The sequence below is a fragment of the Rana temporaria genome, chromosome 4 (genome assembly GCF_905171775.1).
Source record: "Rana temporaria chromosome 4, aRanTem1.1, whole genome shotgun sequence".
Classification (NCBI taxonomy): domain Eukaryota; kingdom Metazoa; phylum Chordata; class Amphibia; order Anura; family Ranidae; genus Rana; species Rana temporaria.
Window position 1 is genome coordinate 439681268 of NC_053492.1, and position 26292 is coordinate 439707559.

The following is a 26292-nucleotide window of genomic DNA, read 5'->3' on the forward strand; positions in this document are numbered from 1 at the left end:
ATAATAAATGAGGATGCTAAAAATCCTAACACAGTAATAATAACAGTACAGGTTTACCTCACTTTAAGGTGCTTCACTAATACAAAGCCAGTTCACCCTGAAGGACTATGTAGCTGGGGATTCTGATTTCACTGCCCCCCTTCCCTCATCCTGGCACCCAAGCATGGTCTGGAGATGGGGTTTCTGTCCCTAGGGAAAATGGGGTTCCTGCCATTACGAGAGATGGGGGCCCCGTCCCTAGGGGTAATGGGGTCCCTGTCCCCAAGCGAGAAGGGGCCCCTGGAATCCCTGTCCTAAGGGGAGAAGGGGTCCCTGTCCCAAGGAGAGAAGGAGTCCCTGTCCCCAGGGGTGATAGGGTCCCTGTCCCCAGGGGTGATAGGGTCCCTGTCCCTATTGGTGAAGGGGTCTCTGTCCCCAAGAAAGAAGGGGTCCCTGTCCCCAAGCGAGAAGGGGTCCCAGTGCCCCGATCCCTGTCCCCAGGGGTGATGGGGTCCCTGTCCCTAGGGGTGACGGGGTCCCTGTCCCTAGGGGTGAAGGGGTCTCTGTCCCCAAGCAAGAATGGGTCCCTGTCCCTAGGGGTGAAGGGGTCTCTGTCCCCAAGCAAGAATGGGTCCCTGTCCGCAAGCAAGAAGGGGTCCCAGTCCCCAAGTGAGAAGGGGTGCCTATCTCCAAGTGAGAATGGGTCCCTGTCCCCAGGAGTGATGGGATCCCTATTATGGTCCCCCCCCCTTTTGCAGTGTCCTCTGTACTCCTATAGTAGTGTCCTCTGTCCCCTGCACCCCCCACTGTAGTGTCCTCTGTCCCCCCCCCCACTGTAGTGTCCTCTGTCTCCTGCACTCCCCACTGAAGTGTCCTTTGTACCGTGCCCCCCCCCCCCCCCACTGTAGTGTCCTCTGTCCCCTGCACCCCCCACTGTAGTGTCCTCTGTCTCCTGCACCCCCCACTGTAGTGTCAATTGTACCATGCACCCCCCCCCCACTAAAGTGTCCTTTGTACCGTGCACCCCCCCCCCCCCCCCACTGTAGTGTCCTCTGTCTCCTGCACCCCCCACTGTAGTGTCCCCTGCACCCCCCTGAATTGGTCAAGGGCACTTACAGGCCGGACATTCAGCAGTGGCGGGCCGGGTGCGGCCCAGGCTGCTGACCCCTGCCCTAGTGGATACTCCATAAGAATATATAAGAAATACATTACAGAGAGGGGGCTCAAAAACAAACATGCCAACCTCGGTCCTCAAGTAGCCCAACAGGCCATGTTTTGGAAATTTCTCTTAGATAAAATAACTGTCCAAAATACCAAACCATTGACTCTGATTTAAAGCAACCGTGCAAGATAAAGGAAAACCTGAAAACATGGCCTGTTGGGGGTACTTGAGGACTTATTCCACCTACAAATAAAAAACGGTTGGAAAACAAAACAAAAAAAAAAACAGGAAAGAAAACAATCACAATTGTATGATGTAACAAATGAAGGTAAAGACAAAATGGAACATACTTTATGACTACAGCTGCTGAGCCTCAGATGATAATCCTCTTCTACATATTTCCTTTTAAAGTGTGTATTCCTGGATGCAGTTTTTGGATGTGAAACTCCCCTGTAATGTGACTCTGTGGTAATAAATCAGATATGACAGATGATGACACATAGTTCGCTCGAGGTTCTCCAAACAACATAACTTAGTTTCCTAAGACACACATACACAGAACACATCAAGCCACACAGCGATACTCGACATCCCCACATATTCCCAATATAATGTGGTGCTGGAAGACGAGGCAGTGTGCCGCTCAGTCCAACTTCACCACAATGAAATATTGCAAGCATTAAAAGGAAACCTATAATGGTATGGGGTCGGTTTTATTTTACTACGTTAATACATATTTTAACAGATACCTAAGGATTTTCTACAGAGAAGCAGTCTTCTGTAAGACATGCTGTCTCTGACTAAACCTCAGACAGAAGTCATTGGTCAGATTTGTGTATATAATTCCGTTTAAGCTGCTGAACTTAGTAAACACCTGAAAGAAAGGAGATACAGAATCACTTGTGAAATGAAGCCTAGAGCATCAACTACTGGCTTTTAAATATGAAAATTCTATGAAAAAAAACTAACAAAAAACATATATATGTTTAATGACAATTGTACAGTTTGGTACAGGTTCATTGATGACGCCTTTGCTATGGGTAGGTGACCTTGATTCATTATAATCATTCAATTCATATTTAAATTGATTGATTCCGGGTTAAAAATTCAATGGCTCAGATTCTCGTAGGAGATACGACGGCGTATCTCCAGATACGCCGTCGTATCTCTGAGTCTGAGCCGTCGTATCTTGGCGCCTGATTTAAAGAATTAGATACGCCAAAATTTGTATAAGATGTGACCAGCGTACGTCTCCTACGCCGTCGTATCTTAACTGCCTATTTACGCTGGCCGCTAGGGGCGTGTACGCTGATTTACGCCTAGAAATATGTAAATCAGCTAGATACACCAATTCACGAACGTACGCCCGGCCGTCGCATTACAGATACGCCGTTTACGTTAGGCTTTTCCCAGAGTAAAGTTACCCCTGCTATATGAGGCATAGATGAGGCGTACCAATGTTAAGTATGGACTTCGGAACAGCGTCGAATATTTCACATTTTACGTCGTTTGCATAAGTCGTTCACGAATAGGGCTGTGCGTCATTTACGTTCACGTCGAAAGCATTGGCTTCTTGCGGGTTAATTTGGAGCATGCGCACTGGGATACTTTCACGGACGACGCATGCGCCGTTCGTAAAAGGCGTCATTTACGCGGGGTCACATTAAATTTACATAACACACGCCCACATCTTCCACATTTGAATTAGGCGGGCTTACGCCGCCCTATTTACGCTACGCCGCCGCAACTTTGGTTTGAGAATACTGCACTTGCCTGTCAAAGTTGCGGAGGCGTAACGTAAATAGGATACACGCGCGCTTCTACGTGAATCTGGGCCAATATGTCCATCAGTCATGATAAAACACCATTTTTGGATACATTGCTATCTATTCAGGATGGACATATTATTAGTGATCTGTATAGAAAACCGTCTGACCGTAATCAATTACTACAATTTTCTAGCTTTCATCCCCCGGGGGTTTTTAAATCCATCCCCCGGAGTCAACGAGTAGCAAGGATCACTAGTAACCCAGAGACTTGTGAAATCAGGTCTAATGAAATGGAAGACAGGCTGTGACAACGAAGATATCCCAAACATATGGTTCATAGAGAACGTGTCAATTTACATAACAATAATAAAATGAATATCACTAGTCGCAGAATGCCTTTCATTTCTCAATTCCATCCATTTTCTAACCAGATAAATAACATCATTAAGAAACACTGGTCAATTCTCAATAGCAATTACCCTTCAGTCCCAGAATTTTACCATCCCCCGTACCTTCATACCGTAGTGGAAAGGCCTGTTTATGATAAGTTAGTTAAATCTGACCAAAATTCTACACCCATTCCTCATGTGACCTTTTTAGGTCCTAAAAACAAGGGGTCATTCCCTTGTCTAAAAGAAAAAGTAAAAGATCGCACCATGAGACACAAATATTCCATCAGGGACAAGTTGGACAAACTACCACTAGCCAGACATACAGGATATACAGTATCACAATGCAGATTCATGGTAATTGATGGTGTATCTAAAAATAAACGAGGAGGCAATAGGGAACTAGAGTTGAGAAAAAGAGAGGTTAATTGGATACATCAACTCCATACCCTCCAACCTAAGGGGTTAAATTCAGATTTTGACTTGTATTTATATACAAGTGTGTGTATATATATATACTTACACACACACTTTTACATTTTTACAGGTTTAGGATTATATATTATTGTTTATAAAATATATTTTTTTTCGTTAGGTATGAAGTAGATGTATATTTATATACATACATAGGTTTTGGTTCATTATTATTATTTTTTTATTATTACTTAATTTTTATTTTCCATTTTTAATTGTTGTTTTATTTGTTTCTTCACATAGGGGGCCAGATTCACGTAGAAGTGTGGCGGCGTAACGTATCGTAGATACGTTACACCGACGCAAGTTTTCATCGCAAGTGCCTGATTCACAAAGCACTTGCAATGAAAACCTACGCCGGCGGCCTCCGGCGTAAGCCCGCGGGGCGTGTGCCATTTAAATTAGGTGCGCTCCCGCGCCGGACCTACTGCGCATGCTCACTTTTGAATTTCCCGGCGTGCTTTGCGCGAAGTGATGTCATTTTTTTGAACGGCGACGTGCGTAGTGTACTTTCGTATTCCCGGACGTTCAAAAAAAATGTTTTAATTTCGACGCGGGAACGACGGCCATACTTTAACATGAGCTGTGTAAAGTTAGGGCAGCTAAAACGACGACTAACTTTGCGACGGGAAACTAGACTAGCAGCGACGTAGCGAGCACGAAAAACCGTCGTGGATCGCCGTAAGTACTAATTTGCATACCCGACGCTGGTTTACGACGCAAACTCCCCCCAGCGGCGGCCGAGGTATTGCATCCTAAGATCCGACAGTGTAATTCAATTACACCTGTCGGATCTTAGGGCAAACTATGCGTAACTGATTCTATGAATCAGGCGCATAGTTAGGAAGCCCCTAAAACAGAGATACGACGGCGTATCAGGAGATACGCCGTCGTATCTCTTTTGTGAATCTGGCCCAGGGTTCCCGATTAACATATTCTGTGTGGTGTGGGAATATTGGCTCATTTAGTCTTAAAGCGGAGTTCCACCCAAAAGTGCCCCCTTACATGCCACATTTGTCATGTCATTATTTTGGGGGGGGGGGGGGTTATTCGGTAGGAGTGGAACTTCCTGTCCCACTTCCTACTTCCACCTACGGGCCGCCTAGGCGACTCCTCCTCTGCTCTTACACAGCCCCTCCCTCTAGGCGATCTCCTGGGACACGTGAGTCCACTGTAGTGTCAACAAATCAATACAAAGTGCAGCTACTGTAATCGGGTCTTGAAACTAACAAATCAGAAGAATCACGGAGGCCCCTTTCACACTACCGCAACTTCAAAGTCGCATGATTTTGCCACAATTTGAGGGAATGCCTGTGTAAACTTGAGGTATATGGACCTCAACTCGCATGAAAGTTGGACCAAAGTAGTACAGGGACTACTTTGAAGTTGGCGCGACTTGAAGTCACACATATGTATATGAATGGTTATCATTGGAAATCATAGGGAACGACTTGTCATGTAACTTTGCAGTCCCAAGTCGCAGGACAAGTCGCACAAGTGTGAAAGGGGCCTGACTAATCAGGATCCTCCTGAAAACGTCCTGGTAGGTGATCCGTGGAGCAGTCTACCTACTGTATCCAGGCAATCAGTATTCACATACATTATGTCAAAAGATTGGGGGACTGGAGCTCCACTTTAAGCTTGGGGGGAGAGGGTGGGACTGACTTCACAATCACATGATCCCTTTGATTGGCTGTCACATTGGTCACTTGACAGGGCGTCTGTCTCACCTGCTCCGGATCATAACCAGAGACCGTGGGCTGTCTATGGCAGCTCAGTCACCGTGCTGGGAGTGTGCTCCCATCACAGACACCTTGGCTGCCATAGACGTATATGTGCAGTGTGTGGGAATTAACTGCTCGCCGCCCATCAAATGACGGCAGTGCGGTGCGGCTCTCATTCTGGCTGGGCGTCGTATGACGTCCTCGGCCCTCTAGGGGGCATGCGCGCTACGTCACTCGGCAACCGATGCATGTGCCACGATGTCCGCCGGGCACCCGCGATTGCCTGGTAACAGAGCAGGATCGTGGATCTGTGTGTGTAAACACACAGGGGGTTATTTACGAAAGGCAAATCCACATTGCACTACAAGTGCAAAGTGCACTTGAAATTGCACTGAAAGTGCACTTGGAAGTGCAGTCACTGTAGATCCGAGGGGGACATGCAAGGAGAATAAAAAACAGCATTTTAGCTTGCACATGATTGGATGGTAAAATCAGCAGAGCTTCCCTTCATTTCAGATCTACCCCTCAGATTTACAGCGACTGCACTTCCAAGTGCACTTTGCACTTGTAGTTTGCACTTGTTGCGCAAAGTGGATTTGCCTTTTGTTAATAACCCCCACAGATCCACGTCCTGTCAGGTGAGAGAAGACCGATGGTGTGTTCCCAGTACAGAGGAACACCGATCGGTCTCCTCCCCTTGTGAGTTCCCTCCCCCTACAGTTAGAATCACTCCCTAGGGAACACATTTAACCCCTTGATTGCATCCTAGTGTATATATGCTTATTGCAATTTTTTTTTAACAGAAATGTGTAGAAGAATATATATCAGGAGAAAGAAATTTGTTTTAAAAATAATGTTTTGGATATTTATTATAGCAAAAACTAAAACACATTGGGGGTTATTTACGAAAGGCAAATCTACTTTGCACTACAAGTGCAAAGTGCACTTGGAAGTGCAGTCGCTGTAAATCTGAATATAAAAATGTAATTTGGGTACAGTGTTGCATGACCGCGCAATTGTCATTCAAAGTGTGACAGTGCTGAAAGCTGAAAAATGGTCTGGGTAGGAAGGGGGTTTAAGTGCCCTGTATTGAGGTCATTAGAGTAAGCACCACCTGACTCGACAAGAGATCGAAAATCAATTGAGCCAGGTACAACATTGGCTGCACACTGACAGCATCTCTCCAGATCTTCTATCAGCATCCCATTGCTTTCTGAGATTTGTTATCTACAGTATGTGAACCTATTCCCATTGTGATATGGGGGTGACATGCACCTATTATGCTGCAATGATACATGAAGCTGGAATTATATTACAGTGATCAGACATTTAATAATGACATGGATGTCACTTTACCTACAACTTATTATTGTTGTCTGTGCTGCACACTGGCTGCCATGTGTGTCTGGTAGGCGGTGGAGTCATCATTGTGTTTTTCAGGCACCCACCTTAAATTTACTTATCATCAGATGTGTAACTATGGAAATGGGATTTGCAGGCTCATGAGCTTTGTCTGCCTGTCACTGTTCCTGCCAACATGCCATAAAATGCAAAGAAAAAAGTATCTATCTATCTATCTATCTATCTATCTATCTATCTATCTACCTATCTATCTATCTATCTATCTATCTATCTATCTATCTATCTATCTATCTATCTATCTATCTATCTATCATTTACAATCACAATGTGATTGGCTAATTTACTTAGATTTACCAAATGTAGTGCAACAGCCTGTCCATAGAGAGGCAGTTACATTCTCCTGCTATGCGAATTGAATGCGGGGAAACACGTATTCAATTCACATAGGTGTGAACCCGGCTTAACCTCCCTGGCGGTATGATTCTGTCTGAAAAAACATGCTGAAAGCGGTACAATTATTTGCAAGGAAATTTGGTGTTTTATACTGTAGGCCTGTAATTTTTAGGAATAACTCACTTAAATCTGACCAAACATGAATCTAATAGGCATCCCGGGTATGACATTTTTTTAAAAACAAATTTTTAAATTATAATATAATAAATAATTATAAATAATTATAGCAAGTAATAATATAATTAAAATAAAAATTATTCAATAATGTAATCAACTCAAAATCACTGAAATTTGCTCAGTTGCAGAATTGTCGCTGTCATTATTTTTTTTTTTTTTTATGACGAATTTCCCCACAAATCGCTATCGCACATTTCTGCAAGTGATTATAATTTATTATCGCTGTTTTCTAGCTGATCTAAAACCATTTTTGACATAAAGGGACACTTTTGGACAATCTACAGTTTTTAGGCAGAAATTAAATTTTTTTATTTTTATAAAAGAACATGCAGGACACTGGGCAGACCACTAGGGACAAGGGGGGTGTGTATTTTTTACATACAGTACTGTAATCTATAAGATTACAGTATACTGTATGTAAAGTGTTTGTTTACTTTTTTGAATTTGGCGCCGTTCTCCGCTCCCGTGCGTCGTAACGTCGCAGGGAACGGAGATCGGCGGCACACAGAGACTGTGAATCGAGCGAGGAGGTCCCGCTCGCTCACACAGCGGGGTGGCATCGGTGGATGCAGGGACAAGGTGAGTGACTTGCCTGTGGATCCAGCGAAAGGTAAGCCGCGCCGCTGCACACTCTGCACGTCCACCCCGAGCGTGACTCGGGGTTACCGATCCTAACATGAAAAACCAACCCCGAGTCACGCTCGGGTTTACCGCCAGGGAGGTTAAAGGGTTAGTTCCCCATTAGCAAAAACCTGCCTATGCAGATAAGGGGCATCTGCAGATAAATGTGCAGCTCTGACTAAAGTTGAATAATGCCCTTACTACAGGTGTAGGCCATTTACACATACCTCCCAACGTTTGAAGCTGAGAATGAGGGACACTTCAGGTGGATAGCGACCCGCGGCAGGGAAAAGTGGGTGCGGTTAAATTATGATGGCCAGGAGGGGACAATCTTTCACCCCCCCCCCCCCAAGTGCCTCAACTGCTACCCCCCCCTTTAGCTGCAGATGCAGCACCTGGGGATGCACCCATGCTGTACCCATGATACTTTGTTTCACGGCATGAATTATACCCCCTGTCAAACTCAACCCATTCAAGTGAATGGTGCTGCTCTGCAAGCACCCTGCAGCTGCATGCAATTCTAGTGTGGGTTGAAGCAGGCAGTGAGGAGGCAATACAATACCTCCTTACTGCCTGTGAAATGCTGTCTGAAGATCGCTCTTTAGAGACCAAAGCACACGTGAACAAGCCCTTAATCATATTTATAACATTTTCTTTCACAGTTTTTAGAATTGTATTTATTATTTAACATTTTTAACAGCCCTGTTGGGGGGCTTTGGTGAAATATCAGCGTTCTAAACAGACCCCGGATGCCTCACATTTGAGAAAAGGGAAAAGGATTGGGGTTAATATACTAAAACTGGAGAGTGCAAAATCTGGTGCAGCTGTGTATGGTAGCCAATCAGCTTCTAACTTTGATTGAAGCTGATTGGTTTCTATGCAGAGTTGCACTAGATTTTGCATTCTCCAGTATTAGTAAATCAACCCCATAGAATCCTCAGTATCTTTCTCTGCATCCTCAGCTGTACTGGACACTGAATGCATAGGAAGTGCTCTGTACAGCGTGGCTTCCTGTTCATTCGCAAACTGAAGCATAGTATACACAGTTTAATATACTTCCGTTATGAATGAAGAGAGGAGAGGAAATTCAGGATGATCCTGCTCATTCCGGGACGGTTGGGAGGTATGCATTTACATACCTCATGAAGTTTGATTGGAATACTCCCAGGATGTTGCTAGTCTTGAACACCTTCACCAGTGAGCTCTCAGGCCCCGTACACACGACCGAGTTTCTCGGCAGAATTCAGCCAGAAACTCGGTCGGAGCTGGATTCTGACGAGAAACTCGGTCGTGTGTACACTTTTCAGCGAGGAAGCTGTCGAGGAACTCGTCGGGCCGAATAGAGAACATGTTCTCTATTTCCTCGTTGTTCAATGAGGAAAGTTGGCCCGCCGAGCTCCTCGGCGGCTTCAACACTGAACTCAACGAGGAACTCGATGTGTTTGGCACGTCGAGTTCCTCGGACGTGTGTACGGGGCCTCAAATCCTGAGCTGAGAGCTACTGCATCAGGGGATAGAAAGCATGTGAAGAGATGTGATTTAGAGAAAGAGCTCACTCTTGTGATGGAGAAGGTGAGCAGTAACAACTAGGCCTCACTTAGCAATATCCTGGGAGTATTCCAGTCAGGCTTCCGGAGGTAAATGGCCTACACCTACAGTAAAGCCTCATACACACGACCGGTTTTCCCGGCAGGAAAACTGCCAGGAGAGCTTTTGGCCGGGAAAACCGGACGTGTGTATGCTTCCTCGCAGTTTTCCTGTCAGGAAAACAGCCAGGAATCCTGGCGGGAAAATAGAGAACCTGCTCTCTATTTTCCCGTCGGGATTCCCGGTGTTTTTTTTTTGCCAGATCTACTACTTACCTATGGGAAACACTGCGAGGCAGTACCGATGGAGCATACACATGGCCCGGCCAAAGCTCCATGGCAGTTTTCCTGCCGGGTTCTGGGCTTTCCCCTAGATTTTTTCGACTGACTTTTTACTGCTGAGAAAACCAAGCGTGTGTACAGGGCTTTAGGGTATAATTCAACTTAAGTCAGAGCTGCTTAGCTTGTTTTTATCTACAGACGCCCCTTATCTGCATAGGCATTTTTTTTTTTTTAGTAAAGGTGAACTAACCCTTCACCACTGCGAGTTATTTCCTCTGGAGACAGAGCCATCTTGGCAGAATCCAGGCATTGTATCTCAGGCACAGCTTCCCTGACTAAGTGCCTTTATTAAAGATCAGTCATGCGGTCCTGTGAGGTGAATTCCCTGCAGCATTCTGGAAAGCTGATCCGTCTCCTCAGACATCCACAGAGCCCAACATGCAGAAGGTAATGATTAATGCAGATTAATGCACGCAAAGCCTCGCCGAAGAATGGCATTAAAGGAGTTTTCTATTCCGGTCAAACATAGCATTTTATAACCGACAAAGCTTTCCCGGGCACTGGTTCTAATTTATATTCACGCATTCGCCCCTGGATACCCCTCCAATCAAAGCAACGGAGAGGTCCGTATCCTCATCCTCTGACCTGCCCTGAATGAACAGCCAGGAGCGTGTTCCCTAATTCCAATGCGGTCCGCTGTAACCCCGCCCACATTTAGGGCTCACGCATGCAAGGGTTGTGTTCATGCTTTGCTTGCAATGGTTTTCAAAAGGACTGGCTGCGTCCAAAAAAAAATACAACGCAAACCAGATGAAAAGCTGCCTCCACACTACACTATAAAAGTGAATGGGAATCTGCAGACATGCACTTAAAAGATTTTAAAAGGCAAAACATTTTTATTGTTTTTGGATGGAGTAGGGAATGAGTTCACTTCTCGTCGTGAACTTCTTCAATGTCGGCAGAGTCATCATCACCCCTCTGAAAAGTATTCCAGGGGGGTGGGATGACCCTTCCTGATTGCCAATATTTTTTCTTTTTACGATCTTAAGGATCTTTTGTATTGTGATACCAAGCTGCCGCTTCATGCCAAGCGGCTGGCATAAGGCACAGTCTCATTACGGCACAGTCTCATTGACATCAATGAGCCCCTCTGACGTCTGAAGTGTCACTACTTACTGAAGGTAACATGGCAAATTAAATTTGCTGCCCTTTGAAGTGAGGTATCATGGCCTGGGTAATGCAAATGGACAGTGTTATTTTGTAGGTGGGTGGTCAGGGGGTAGGTGCCGGCATCACAAGTGTGAGCACACGGCTGTAACAGCTTGCGGCTTCACAATGGCTGGGCAATCTTCTGGCACCTGTGACAAGTCCCAGAAGATTGCAGGGAGAGAGGGGAGAGGAGAATTTCCGCTCGAGTCGCCTAGGCGGCCTGAGTGGAAGTGGGAGCTGGGTACCTGTCAAAACTAGGTACCTACTCCCCCCCCCGCCCCAAAACATTGCATGCCAGGCATGTAAGGGGGTGAGGAGGTCTTAAAGCGGATCTTCCACTTTTGGGTGTAATGCCGCATTAAGGTCATCACACACATTGCAATCTGACCATACAATATATTGTAGATCTTATGAGAGATGCATCAAAATTTCAGGCGAAAATTGTGTTATCGGTGCCGATAATGGCACCAAAAACACGCAATTTTGCTGTGATTTTACTGTGTTTATGGTGTATTTTTCATAGGTCATGTGACTCAAAAGCTTTTTTTTTTTTTTATATTCGGCGCACCTCTAAATCTTACAACAACTATGTAGTGTGAGGGTCTGCCTGACTGGATACAAATGGATTGGATTTTTTAGGTACATAGTTTTGGTAAAACCAAAGGAGATTGTACAGTGAGACTACAAAGCATATGGCCAACTTTGGACAGTTGTTACTGGAGCAGTTGTCCCCATTGGAAGATTTCCCCTCAGCTCCTGTTTATGTGGCAACTGGTCAATTTTGTATGACACAATATTTCTGTACCGGAGACAATGGCCACCTGGTTAGATGGAGAGGAAAAATCTCCTCAGTAGTTCCTACTCTTTTGCATTTCATCCAAAACTACAAAAAAAAGTTTTGGCTTTAAGTATGTCTTAAAATGCATGTCAACAATGCTGTCTTCACGAGCCCTTACACTGACAAAAATAAGTAGACTGCATAGCAGAGAGTCATATGATAAGATGCTATGGTCCTTTCCAAACAAAAAATCTAATTAAAGGTACCATGTGTGAACATTTTGGCTTCAGCAAGGGAGAAAATACACACTCTATTGTCAAAAGTATTGGGACACCTGCCTTTACACGCACATGAACTTTAATGGCATCCCAGTCTTAGTCCATAGGGTTCAATATTGAGTTGGCCCACCCTTTGCAGCTATATCAGCTTCAACTCTTCTGGAAAGGCTATCCACAAGGTTTAGGAGTGTGTCTATGGGAATGTTTGACCATTCTTCCAGAAGCACATTTGTGGGGTCAGGCCCTGATATTGGATGAGAAGGCCTGGCTTGCAGTTTCCGCTCTAATTTATCCCAAAGGTGTTCTATTGGGTTGAGGTCAGGACTCTGGTCAGGTCTTTATGGACCTTGCATTGTGCACTGGTGCGCAGTCATGTTGGAAAAGGAAGGGGCCATCCACAAACTCTTCCCACAAAGTTGGGAGCATGAAATTGAATTGTCTGAAATGTCTTGGTATGCTGACACCTTGAAGGGGTGTTCCAGTCATTTTTTATGTTTATTAAAAGTCAGCAGCTACAAAAAGTGTAGCTGCTGGCTTTTAATAAACATACACTCACCTGCTCCACGTTCCAGCAACGCGCCGGCCGGGGCTCTGCTCCTCTCCCCCCTCTCCGGCTGGCGTCTTCATTCCAAGTGTGGGCACCTGGCTGTGACAGCTTTCGGCTTCACGGCCGGGCACCCACTGCGCATGCGCGAGCGTCACTGCGCATGCGCGAGCGGCGCCATCCTATTGGACAGGCGATCGCCTGGGACCTGTCCCGTGTCCCAGGCGATCGCCTACAGGGAGGGGCTGCCAAAAGGCGATCTGACTATCCGCCTTAGCAGCCCCTCAGCGGAAGGAGGAAGTGGGACAGGAAGTCCCACTCCTCCTGAAGCCCCCACTCCCCCCCCCCAAATGTGGCATGTAAGGGGACGAGGAGTGGATTAAGCGGCAGTTCCACTTTTGGGTGGAACTCCACTTTAAGAGTTCCCTTCACTGAAACTAGGGGGCCAAGCCCAAGCCCTGAAAAACAACCCCACACCATAATCCTCCCTCCACCAAATGATTTGGACCAGTGCACAAAGCAAAATAATTGACATCTTCTTCAACCCAACCCCTGATATCATGGTGATTGAATTATGCTGACCGAGTTGTCCAAGTGGCTGTAAATATTGGAGTATGTTACCAACACTATAAACAATATATTGCACTGTGCTGATCTTCCTAAATTAAAGTGGACCTTCTCTTAAAAGTGAAAGCACTGCTAAGTTGCCTCACCCTCTCTCCCCCACCCAAGTAAAATAAGTTTGGGGGGTGGAGTTTCTGGGACCTTTTTCATACCTGTACTCCATCCCACTTCCGCATTTCTCACCTAGGCAAGAATTGATTATGTAAGATTGCCCCCTCACATTCAAGCTTCTGGGACAAGTCGAACGTCCCAAGAGGCTGCAGGACAGTGAAGTACAATCTCACGCAGTGGGGAACCGCTTTCTGTTACTTCCTGCTGTTTACCATCCAGCTCCCCACTGTGCTTGCGCAAGATCGCTGTGGGAGTTGGCTGTGAAATGGCAGGAAGTCACAGCTGACTCCCACAGCCATGATGGCGATGCCAGGAGTCCAAAGTCCAGCAAAGAACGGGCCCAGGTGAAGACAGTGCTGGACTCCTGGGCTGGTAAGGCCCCTTTCACATTGGGCGGTGGAGCCGCGGTGACGCTATAGCCGCGCTATTTGTAGCGCCGCTATACCGTCGTATTTACCGCAATATTCGGGCGCTAGCGGTGAGGTTTTAACCCCCGCTAGCGGCCTAAAAAGGGTTAATACCGCGGTATTACCGCAGTTTCCCATTGATTTCAATGGGAAGGCGCGGTATAGGAGCAGTAAACACACCGTCCTAGCAGGACTTTTGGAGCGTTCCTGCTACTGCACTGCTTCAGTGTGAAAGCCTTCGGGCTTTCACATTGAAGCCTGCAGGGCATGATTTTTTCATGCGGTATAGCAGCACTATTTTTAGCGCTGTACCGCATGAAAAACGCCTCAATGTGAAAGGGGCCTAAGTGTCTGTTTCCTAAAAGTCAGTAGCTTTAGTATTTGTAGCTGTTGACTTAAATTTTTTTTTAAATGACTGCAGTTCCTCATATTGTCTGCCAACTGTCATAAAATTCAGTCCAAATTGTAAGAATATCTCACAGGTGAAGCTTCTGTTAAATGTTAAAACCGCAGGAGTTTATGTTGTCTTCACACCACATGGAAACAAAGTTGCAGATCTCTCAAATGGTATTTCCAACTGCTGTTTCTCGCAGATGATTCACAAATGTGAGTACATGTTGCTTGTATTCCCAATATGGCACTTTGTATCACAGCCATATTTTATCTCCATACGGTAGTGTTCAAGATGATTTAGGCAAACTGCTGTTCTACCGCTCTGACACTCCTCCTGAGGAAGCCTACTCTAGCGAGTAGAGGATGCTTTATACTATGGGCCAGATTCACAAAGAGATACGACGGCGTATCTCCTGATACGCCGTCATATCTCTGAGATCCGACGGTCGGATCTGTGCGACTGATTCATAAGAATCAGTTACGCATAGATCTCCCTTAGATCCGACTGGGGTAAGTGACTTACACCGTCGGATCTTAGGCTGCAATCTCCCGCCGGCTGCTAGGTGTCGCCTCGTTTTTTTACGAGTCGGATATGCAAATGAGGAGAACCGCCGATTCAGTAACGAACCCCCCCCCGTCGCTTTTTTTTTACGTCGTTTGCGTTCGGCTTTTTCCGGCGGATAGTTACCCCTGCTATATGAGGGGTAGCTAATGTTAAGTATGGCCATCGTTCCCGCGCCGAGTTTCAAATTTTTACGTAGTTTGCGTAAGTCGGTCGGGAATACGGATGGCCGGAATTTACTTTCCTGCCGAAAACAATGACGTCCTAGCGACGTCATTTGGAGCATGCGCACTGGAAAATATCGCCGGCGGCGCATGCGCAGTTAAATCGGCGCGGGAACGCGCCTGATTTAACCACTTACCCCCCGGACCATGTTGCTGCCCAAAGACCAGAGTACTTTTTGCGATTCTGGACTGCGTCGCTTTAACAGACAATTGCGCGGTCGTGCGACGTGGCTCCCAAACAAAATTGGCGTCCTTTTTTTCCCACAAATAGAGCTTTCTTTTGGTGGTATTTGATCACCTTTGCGGTTTTTAGTTTTTGCGCTATAAACAAAAATAGAGCGACAATTTTGAAAAAAATGAATATTTTTTACTTTTTGCTATAATAAATATCCCCCAAAAATATATAAAAAAACTTTTTTTTTCCTCAGTTTAGGCCGATACGTTTTCTTCTACATATTTTTCGTAAAAAAAATCGCAATAGGCGTTTATTGATTGGTTTGCGCAAAAGTTATAGCGTTTACAAAATAGGGGGTATTTTTATGTCATTTTTATTATATTTTTTTTACTAGTAATGGCGGCGATCAGCGATTTTTTTTCCCGGTACTGCGACATTATGGCGGACACTTCGGACACTTTTGACACATTTTTGGGACCATTGGCATTTTTATAGCGATCAGTGCTATAAAAATGCATTGGATTACTATAAAAATGCCACTGGCAGTGAAGGGGTTAACACTAGGGGGCGGGGAAGGGGTTAAGTATGCCTGGGTGTGTTCTTACTGTGGGGGGGGGGGGGTGGCCTCACTAGGGGAAACACTGATCCTCGGTTCATACATTGTATGAACAGAAGATCAGCATTTCCCCTGCTGACAGGACCGGGAGCTGTGTGTTTACACACACAGCTCCCGGTCCCCGCTCTGTACCGAGCGATCGCGTGTGCCCGGCGGCGATCACGCCCGCCGGGCACACGCACGGGAGTCGGGGGAGCGCGGGGGGGGCGCGCGCCTCCGGCGGCGCGCGCGCGCCCCTAGTGGCGGCTGGGAGAGAGGACGTCATATTACGTGCTCTCGCCCAGCAGAGCCACCTTGTGGACGTATAATGACGGTGCGCCGTCGGCAAGTGGTTAAATTGTACACTCCCCCTAGCCGCGGAATTTGAATTCCGCCGGGGGAGTTACGATCCGCCGACGCAAGTTTGGAGGTAAGTGCTTTGTGAATACTGCGCACTAGCCTCGCAAAAGTGCGCCGGCGGATCGTAAATCACAATCTAAAGATCCGCTAATCTATGTGAATCTAGCCCTATGAGTATTAGACATTTGTTTGGTACTTCTGAGTCAGTCTCCATTCACTCCTTGTTTCCACTTCATGGTGTATTCTGCTGTGAGACGTAGAAGTAGAGTAGAAGTCTACCCACTGGTTTCTTATTATTCTTGGGGGGGTGGGAGAGAGAATAAGCAACCTCTCCTTTATTTGCTGGTTCTATTTCTGCCCACCTTACTTTTTTTAAAAGAAGCCTTGCTTCCATTTGTATTAAAGGAGAAGTCCAGCTTGAGCTTTTGTAGGCTGGGCTTCTCCTCTGGGTCACAGCAGTGCGATTAGTTTTGCACTCCTGTGATAAATTTTCAGAGGAGAGCAGTCTGAAGTCCGCTCTCCGCTGACGTCACTGGAATCAGTCGGGGTAGCATGTCATCCCGGCTTCCAAGTCTGGTTAATGGCAGTCTCAGCGAGCCTCTAAAACGCTGAGCCTCACCCCGCCCCTCCACTGCTCAACGCTCCAATGAGTGCTGAGAAGTAGAGCAGAAGCTATGCTGACTGACAGTCAGCATCACTCTGCTCGGGGAGGAGTGGGAACCGAGCCATCGGCGGTGTTCGGTGGCTCAGTTCTCAGTGCAGAGACGCTGGGGGACAGCTGCATTCACCGAGGTAAGTACGGATAGGAAAAAAAAAAACATATTTCTCTTTTAATGTGTTCTGCTCCCCAATACCTGTATTGCTTTGTCTCATCTTCCTACACACTGTCTAAGGCTAGTTTTAAAGTTGGACAGGGCACTCCTCATCCCTTCATGGCCAACCGACAACGCAGATAACAAAGAGATGGCTGGTTTGACACACAGTGCTTTTTTTCTCCAAGCAATTGACAGTTTGCCTGGAATATCTCAGCTGGCAAGCTGCCCTTTTGCATTCCTCATGAGATCCTTGTATTGGGCAAGTGCTTGGAAACAGAGAAAAGTGCCATCTGTCAAAGCAGACCTCTCCTTGCTAGCTGAGTTGCAGATGGGTGTGGGGTCGATGAGTGATGCCCTGCCCTCGCACCTAGCCTTAGACCACACATAGGAAGATGGGGCAAAGTACTACATTTACTTCATCCTCTGAGGAACAGAACATATAAAATGGCATTCCAGGCTATAACTATCTCATCTTAAATCTGCTACCACCCTCCTTTTAACTCCTATTCTAACAAGCCTGCAGAAGAGAGATGCTTATGTCTACCTATTCACAGAGCACTCCAGTCTGGTCACCTCATCTGCCCAGCAGCTGGCTTTAGGAGAAAGAAGAGAGAGCCAGCAGTGGATGGAATGCCTGCGTGGTGACGCCACCCATAGGCATACTATTAATCATCTGTTGTTGGCTGTTCCTCCTCCGTTGGGAGCTGATCACATGACCAGACTGGAGCATCCTGAGAATAGGTAGGTATAAGCATCTTCCTTCTAGAATTAAGAGTAAAAAGGGCGATAGGAGCAATTTTAAGAATAGATAAGTAAAATCTGGAATTCCACTTTAATAAAATAGAAGTGAGCCTTATTTTTAAAAACAAGAAGAGTAAGACCTTTTCTGCTGAACTTGGATCTCAGGTGCAATGTTCCTCCCACTATGGTCCAGGGATCGACAAAACCGGCATCAATTTTGGACATATTTTTGCAGGGAAAAAAAACTTTTTGTTCTTGTTTCTGCCAGGGGTCTTGTATACACCCTCCTAGTACAATAATGAAACCCAACACATTGTGTGTATTCGCTTATAATGTGTAGTAGACACGTACCTGTAGAAGGGTCACATAGTCTGTACTCCTGGTGCTGGGCATGGGGAGAGGTGGAGGATCTGTCTGCGTTGTCCTGGGACTCCCACACACTCCTATAGTCCACAATGTCAGTAGCGCCCTCAGAGGTAATGGGGCTGCAGAATCTGTTCATGGACAGAACCACAGTCATCTCTTATAACCAGCGATCTGAAAAAGGACACAAAGCAGGATGTAAGTATTGTGAGAGCTGGCAGTGTTGTGAGAAACCCCCAAATTATGTTCAGAATTCAAGTAAACAGTAAAATATACATTTTATCCTCAACAAGATACCAGAATATTACATGATGCAGAAGGTGTGAGGGGCTCTTACCTTCATACACTAGGGCAGTGAGTTCCCAGCTGAGGCCCAGGGGTTTGCCTGCCTATATCTGGCCTTTGGGTCACTATTCCTACCACTGACACCAATGATGGGGCATTATTCTTTCCCCTGATACCAATGATGGAGCACTATTCCACCTACTAATACCAATAAATGGGCATTGCTTACTCCAATTGACATAAGGGCATTTTCTACTCACACTAACAGACTGGCCCCCCCAAAGTCTAAAGAACAGTAAACTGGCCCTTTGCTTAGAAAGTGTGTAGACCCCTGCTCTAGGGTATCGAACCATTAGATCACAAGCCAGTTTAAAACTGGGGTCATATATGTCCAGTCGCAGTTCCCAGCAGGGGGTCCGATACGTTCCTGTTCACTGGTTCAGGTGCAAATCAGGTCCGAATTTTTGTCTAAATTCCCACCTGAACCGGACCCAAAGATGCACAGGACCCTTTTGGAATGCAGATGGTGGCCGCCCCGGACATGTGTGAACCGACTCTATTGCAAGCCGGGCACACTCACATGTTAGGCAAATTGAATGCGGGGAAACCCCATATCTGTACCCAGCCTAATTCCTATATTTTCTCATAAATAATACTTTTATGTGCCAGTGTGAACAGTTTGTGAGCGATCAAGTGGGACACAGCAACATAATCTGACCATTTCCTATTAATTTACCTGTCTGTCTTATGCCAAACCAATGATTTCTGTCCCACCTTAGAGGCACTTCAAATCAAAAGTAATGTATTTTTCTAAAAGGTTGCATACAAGTCATCCATTATAAGCTGATAGTAGCTAGCATTTGGTCGTTTAATTGTATTGCTAATCTCATGGATCAAAAAACATAAAACAGAATCTAGATGGAATTGTAGGGTTAGCGGAAGAGCGCATAATGTTATAAAAAATAAATGGTCAATAAAAGGCCCAGTTGGGAGGACCCAACCATAAGTATCAAGGCATTTACATGCACTCAGCTGCCAATAATGGACACATTTTTTATTATTTTATGTACATAAAATTCATATTCCTCATTACTGAACAGTGAAGTGTCATCCAGTGCACCTGTGTTCACTCCAAAGATGCAAACGGATAAAATAAAACTACTTTCTAAAATTCCCCAGCAGGTGACTTTACTTCCATGATCATTGTGGTTGGATTTTGTGCAGCTGCACCAGACACAGGGAAAGGTGACTACACTACTTAAGGTGGTTGTTTTAGTGTTAGGGGTTACTAGGGGTTAACATAGGCCATAGATAGGGTAAGGGATTGGAGGGTAAGGAATTGGAGGTCGCATTCAATTTTAGGGGGACAGTTAGGCAGGCCATAGATTATGCAATTTTCTTTCCTTCCACCACAGTCAGTGTTGATGGGGTAATCCCTACCGCAACTGAGCCTTCCCTACTGGCGGGACACAATGATTAGTGTTGCTGGCTATAGCCTGCGGCAGTAATTGTTCGGGAAAACCCAGACAGCCTGGCTGTGCACAAGTTGATCAATAAATCGACTTGTGTACAACCAGGGTGCCCATACATGGATTAAAATTTGGCCGGTCCCTGCTGAACCAACCGGATTTTGATCTAGAGGGTCAAGTGTTAGGGGAGAGTGTATGTAAACCCCAACAATGAACTTATCTTATCTGCTCCCGTTTGATAAGAAAAAATACCTGTTGATCTTAAAAGAACCTGTCCTGTGCAATCAGAAATCTTACTTCCAGCGATCCAACTGCAAGTGGAAGCAGGTACCTACCGAAACTAGGTACCTGCAACCCCCCCCCCCCCCCCAAAAAATGCCCAAAAGTGTTAGTGGAAGGGGGAGGAGGACATTAAGTGGAACTTCCCCTTTAGGGTGAAGTTTCACTTTCAGGTATTATTTAGGTTATGGTTGAGTATTAAGGGAGAAGCTGAACTCCGGAAGCTGTGCCCAAAACAGGCAAGCAGGATACCAGCCACCAGCACTGCCTGAGGTCTCTCTTTTCCCCATTACTGACTTACCATGTCTTTTTACACTCTGTGTGGAGGAGCCATCTTAGTACATGCAGGGCTTTGCTTTCTCAAATTATACCCCCTGCTGACTGCAGATTGATGACTGAAGGAGAAATCATGAAGCAGGAGAGGTTCAGAAATCACAGATCCATATAAAGAATCAAGCACAATGTGGAGAGCAGGGGAAATCTTTGCACTGCAGGTACTCAGATGCAGCTTACACTCCAGCATGGAGAACAGTTTGCAAAACAGTAGTGGCATCACCAAATCTCACTCCAAATATTGTGAGACTGGCAATTAGAGGCAGCAGTGCCTTAGATCCCAAACTGTTCCAATAAAGTTGGAAGCATGAAAATGTCCACAATATCTTGGTATGCTGACTTCTTAAGAGTTCCGTTCCCTGGAACTAAGGGGCCAAGCTCAACCCCTAAATAACAACCCCACACCATAACCCCCCCCCCTCCACCAAATGATTTGGACCAGTGCACAAAGCAAGATCCATAAAGACAAGGATGAGCAAGTTTGGGGTGGAGGAACGATGGAAAGTTTGGAAATTTTCTGCCGAACAAATGATAAATTGATAGGTTAATGTGTTTCCCTTCCAAACTATTTGCACTAGGTATATGTGAAAAAAAATGTATTAATTTATGTCCATTGAACGATTTCTCGGTCATTACATGATGGTACTATCGTTTGCTCTCACGTTCGTTTTTCGAAAAATGTGTTTGAACGATTTTTCATATAGTGTATGGCCAGCATAAAGGCTGGGATGCCATTAAAGTTCACGTGTGTGTAAAGGCAGGTGGCCCAATACTTTTGGTAATATAGTGTGTGTGTGTATATATATATATATATATATCTCTATATATATTTATATATATATCTATATGTATATGTATATATATATATATATATATATATATATATATATATATATATATATATATATATATATCCTAGTGGTTGGAAATTATTGTTTATTAATTTTATATATATATATATATATATATATATATATATTACTGTAAAAAAAATATTTATATTTATATATATATATATATATATATATATATATATATATATAGTATATTATACAATATTCTTATATTACTTATATTATATATTGTATTATATTTTATTATTAGTAGTAGTATTATTATACAGTATTATTATACAATAATTTCCAAAACATCGGAACAAGGTGAGCTGGCCTGTTGATGTCACAGGTAACATAATGACCGATCAGAGTCCCTGGAGGGTGAAATCTGATTAGTTTCTATGGGCAAACATTCCACCTTTGCCCGTATTTTCCTATATTTTGTTTAGCCCACCTACTAAGAAAAATTAATTCTACCTGTCACTGCATATTACCCAAATGGCACCAATTTGTATTGTAATATTTATAAAAGTAAAAAAAATAAGAAAATCTATAAACATTTGTTTTATTATTTTATGTACATGATCTATGTATGTACAGTACGGTATATATCTACAAGCATCCATCTATCTATCTATCTATCTATCTATCTATCTATCTATCTATCTATCTATCTATCTATCTATCTATCTATCTATCTATCCTCATTATATAACTAGTATATATGTAACTATTTGATTTAAATCATTCCAAAATAATCACTACAATGGATTGTGTATAGGAAGTCCTGCTTGCTGTAACATTCCCCTATTGCACCATTCCGAAAGACCTTGTAAAACTGACACAGGACCCCCAGGTATGACCACAGACCACACTGACACTCAGGAAACCCCCAAAAAATTCCATAATTGTTACTGGGAAAGTGACAGCTACATTCTGATGAGTTGCCTTTGTCTGGTGTTTACACAGCAGGGTAACCGGTGCCCATATTTCTTACTAACCTCGCGTATTCTCCAGGTACCAGACAAGGAAAGTCCTCTTGCAGAGCAGTAAAAGGAAACAGTCGCTGGAAATATTTGCTATCGCGGTAAAGAATACGACCCTTTCCCCCGATACAAAAGAAAAATAGAATGCATTGATTTACTTAAAAGTCCTTTTTGTTTCCGGCCAGGTCGCTTCTATGTCATCTTTTTCCGGGGACCAGCGACCCGTTTCTCCGTCGTCTTTATGAAAAGCAGAGCGTCGCTTTCGTAGTTTCCACTCGGACTAAACTGAATCTGCCTCCAGTCAAAACATTGTGAGATTAAGACAGAAAATTGGCTTTGGTTCCAAGACGTGAGTTCCAATCCCACAGGAGCCAAGCACAACATGAAGAGAGCAGGGAGGAATATTAAACAGGAGTAGGGTTTGGGAGCTAGTCATCCGACACTCAGCCTCCGACTTTCAATAGAGCTTTCTCTCTCTCATTAGATGTGCCTATTGTGCTGTCCCCCTCCCTCCGCATTTCCCTGTTCCACTCTTATCCTCACCTTCCTGTACACTAAGCCGCGTTTCATCTCGCTACATTGCTGCACACTTCCACAACTCATTATTTCCAGTATAACGCCGTAGTGTGCACTCAGCAAGGTTGTAAAGAAGAAAGCCACATTTGCCATTTTAGGTGCCAATTCTGTGTTTGATTTGAAGCAGCGCTTCGGGCAAATATTTGAATCTGAATTAAAAATGCACTTACTGTAGATAAAAAAATCTAGGTTTTGGGCAGATAGACACACAGGGCCAGATCCACGAAGCGCGGCGCTTCTATCCGTCCGGCGTACGCCGCCGTAACTTACAGCTTTTTTTTGTATCCTCAAAGAATTCCCGCCGTAAGTTACGGCGGCGTAGTGTAACTTAGGCGGCGTAAGGGCGCGCAATTCAAATGTATGTGATGGGGGCGTGTTTTATGTTAATACGCAGTGACCCAACGTAAATGACGTTTTTTTTAACGGCGCATGAGCCGTCCGTGGGGGTATCCCAGTGCGCATGCTCAAAATTAAACTGGAACAAGCCAATGCTTACAACGGTGGCGTCATTCTACGCAAAGCCCTATTCGCGAACGACTTACGCAAACGACGTAACATTTTAAAAATTTGACACGGGAACGACGGCCATACTTAACATAGGATACGCCTCATATAGCAGGGGTAACTATACGCCGGAAAAAGCCTTACGGAAACGACGTAAAAAAATGCACTGGCCAGACGTACGTTCGTTGATCGCCGTATCTAGCTAATTTGCATACTCAACGCGGAATTCGACAGGAACGCCACCTAGCGGCCAGCGTAAATATGCACCTATGATCCGACGGCGTACTAAGACGTACGCCAGTCGGATCGAGCCCAGATTCAGTCGTATGTTGTTTTGTGGATACAAAACAAAGATACGACGGGGCATTTTAAAAATTACGCGGCGTATCCATAGATACGCCGGCGTAATTAGTTTGTGGATCTGGCCCACAATCTTCACCTAAGCACCATATTAATCACTGTCACATGTAGCTGGGGTGAACGGGTAGTCCACTGGTGCATTATGGGGGGAGTGGCACCTGTCCCTGGTGATAGGGTAAGGTTTAATAATCCTATGGCACCTTCTGTGCAGAAAACCTGCTTCCTAAGCAAAGCTTGGATTTGCTTTAAAATAACTCAATTGCCCATGCTGGGTAAAAGTAGCCAATCACTTTGAGGCCTCGTTCACCTCATGGTGCAGAGACATCAGTTTTTCTGCAAGGGAACAAAAAAAAACAAACAATTGTTCTCTATGTGCCCTGTTCACACCACTACACTGGTATTACATGCGGAAAAAAACTGACAAGACATCAACATTGGTGTGAATAGGGCACATAACTGATGGAAACTGATGTTGGTTTTCCCATCAGTTTTAATGCAAGTATGGTGTGAACGAGCCCTTAGACTTCTCTTTTTTCAGCTGGGTGGTGCCGACAGGGCCACCTACAGCTCAAATTCCAGCTGATTTGCCATGAATCTGGCAAAATAGGAGCAATGTAAGGACCAGCTGAAACCGGAAATAAACCCTCCTATCCTTTACACTCAAGGAGGCTGCCATCTTAGCCTCTGCTTGATCTGCAGCTGTTATGGTGCTGCACATTTTATCAGTTATGGCACCAGCCATTTGATGGTTTGACAGTTGTGTTGAAAGCACAAACAGCTATGACAGTTATTTTTCACGGAATGCCTTGAACGTAACTGTTTTGGGAAACTGTTAAATCGGTGGGTTTAGGAAACAATTTGACGCATTCTTGGAAGCATTGAACTTCATTATTCTAGGCTCGTCGTAGTGTTGTAAATCACTGCGTTTTCGACAGTCGGAATTTGGTGTGTCCGTGTGTATGCAAGACAGCTTGAATTCCATCGGAAAAACCCATCAGCGTTTATCCCGATGGGAAATCAGATCGTGTGTACAGGGCATTACCGCTGCAGCAGGTGATGAGCCCCCATTTTGCTCTCTTTAAGATCAATGGCCTTCATCGCAGCCTTTAAATACACTTACTTATGTTTTGGTTGCCCGCATTCTCCACCAATGTTTCATCTGCAGTGGGAAGCACACAGTTGGCTTCCAGGCATTAAACACACCTGAAAGTGTGTTGGATGTGGATATTCTGAGGCCGAGAGTGAAGTGAGGACCTACCTCCCATTGGAGAGGCAAGACTTATCTTACAAGCATTCTTTTTATAAATTGTTCTCAAGTGATGGAGCCACTTTAAGCCCATTCTCAGAGCTCTGACACAACCCCCTGCTATGTCACTATAGACAGGGAGATCTTTCTCCACAGGTGGTGGGAGACCAGCAATGTACGGGAAGACAGCAGTTGGTGTGCCAGAGCATCAAAACTTGGAGGTGAGACAAATCTGATGAATTTGGGGTTCAGTGGCACCTGTGAAGCATAGGAAAAGATTATCTAACAGCTAGATGTACTGTAGTGTATATACAGACAACATCTGGTGTCTGCTCAAGTGAACTAGCATTAGTTAGGCATGGTTTTTTCAACTAAAACCAGTTGGCAGGCTGTTCGGGGCCCATTGCAACCTTACAAAGTCAAAAACTACACTCAGTTTCCTATCTAAAGACAGAAACGGTGCCAAACCAAAAGATGTAAGAGTCCAAGATGTTTTTAGTTTTTCGCAATGTGATCTCCTCTTACTGCAACCATACACTGTGGTTAGCGGCAACTAACCACCGCTAAACATAGTGTATAATTGCAGTAGAAAGGAGAGTTCATATCAGACTACAAATTTGTTTTGGTTGTCTAAAATGTTTGTGAGTCCATTCAAGTCCTCATTTTTTATTTTCTAAACCCCTTTCTGTTCCAGCACAAGGTCAGCTCCACACAACCATTGTTTTATTAGCTTGGTGTTAAGGAAAATAAGTGGCCTGCACAAAGCCCTGACCACAACCCTACTGAACACCTTCCGGATGAATCTGAACGCTGATTGCAATCCAGGGTGAACATAAAAGTTGATCACCAGGTAATCTCTACGCCTTGAGCCCCTCTGCATGCCGGATTTGCATTCCTTAATGCAGTGTACCTTTAAATCAGCTTCTGTTATTGCGCTTTGATTATGCTCATTGTGTAATCAGCGCTGTAGAATGGCGGAGTTCGAAGACTACTGCCGGGAACGCGGCTTAATCCGCACGGGGATTGTATTACATGACTGTTATTTAATAAACCAGTCTGCAAAGGCGAGCTACTGAACAAGACATCCAGGGTTCAGCTTTTCACTGCGATTGAAGTCCCACGAATGTAAAGTTCTAATTAATTCCTAAATTTCTCACCATCGCTGCTGCAGAGGCTTGAACAGGGCAGTAATTACAGAGGAACTCCAGTCTAAGGAACCCTCGTCTGTAGTTTCCAATAGCAGAGATGATTACATCTCTAA

General features: G+C 44.8%; 1 protein-coding gene across 2 annotated transcripts in view; it reads right to left on the reverse strand.

Annotated features, from left to right (window-relative positions):
- Positions 1-26292, reverse strand: part of SERTAD4 (SERTA domain containing 4) — an 87589-nt gene that overhangs the window by 20886 nt on the left and 40411 nt on the right. The window contains exons 1-3 of one of the 2 annotated variants that reach the window (XM_040351497.1): positions 22361-23149; positions 18146-18331; positions 1492-1604 (exon numbers count right to left, since the gene is read on the reverse strand). In XM_040351497.1, coding sequence (XP_040207431.1) covers positions 1492-1604; positions 18146-18314 — 282 coding nt within the window. In that variant the 5' untranslated portion in view covers positions 18315-18331; positions 22361-23149. Of the gene's footprint in view, positions 1-1491; positions 1605-18145; positions 18332-22360; positions 23150-26292 lie in introns of those variants that run through there. The other variant, XM_040351496.1, reaches the window with a different exon arrangement.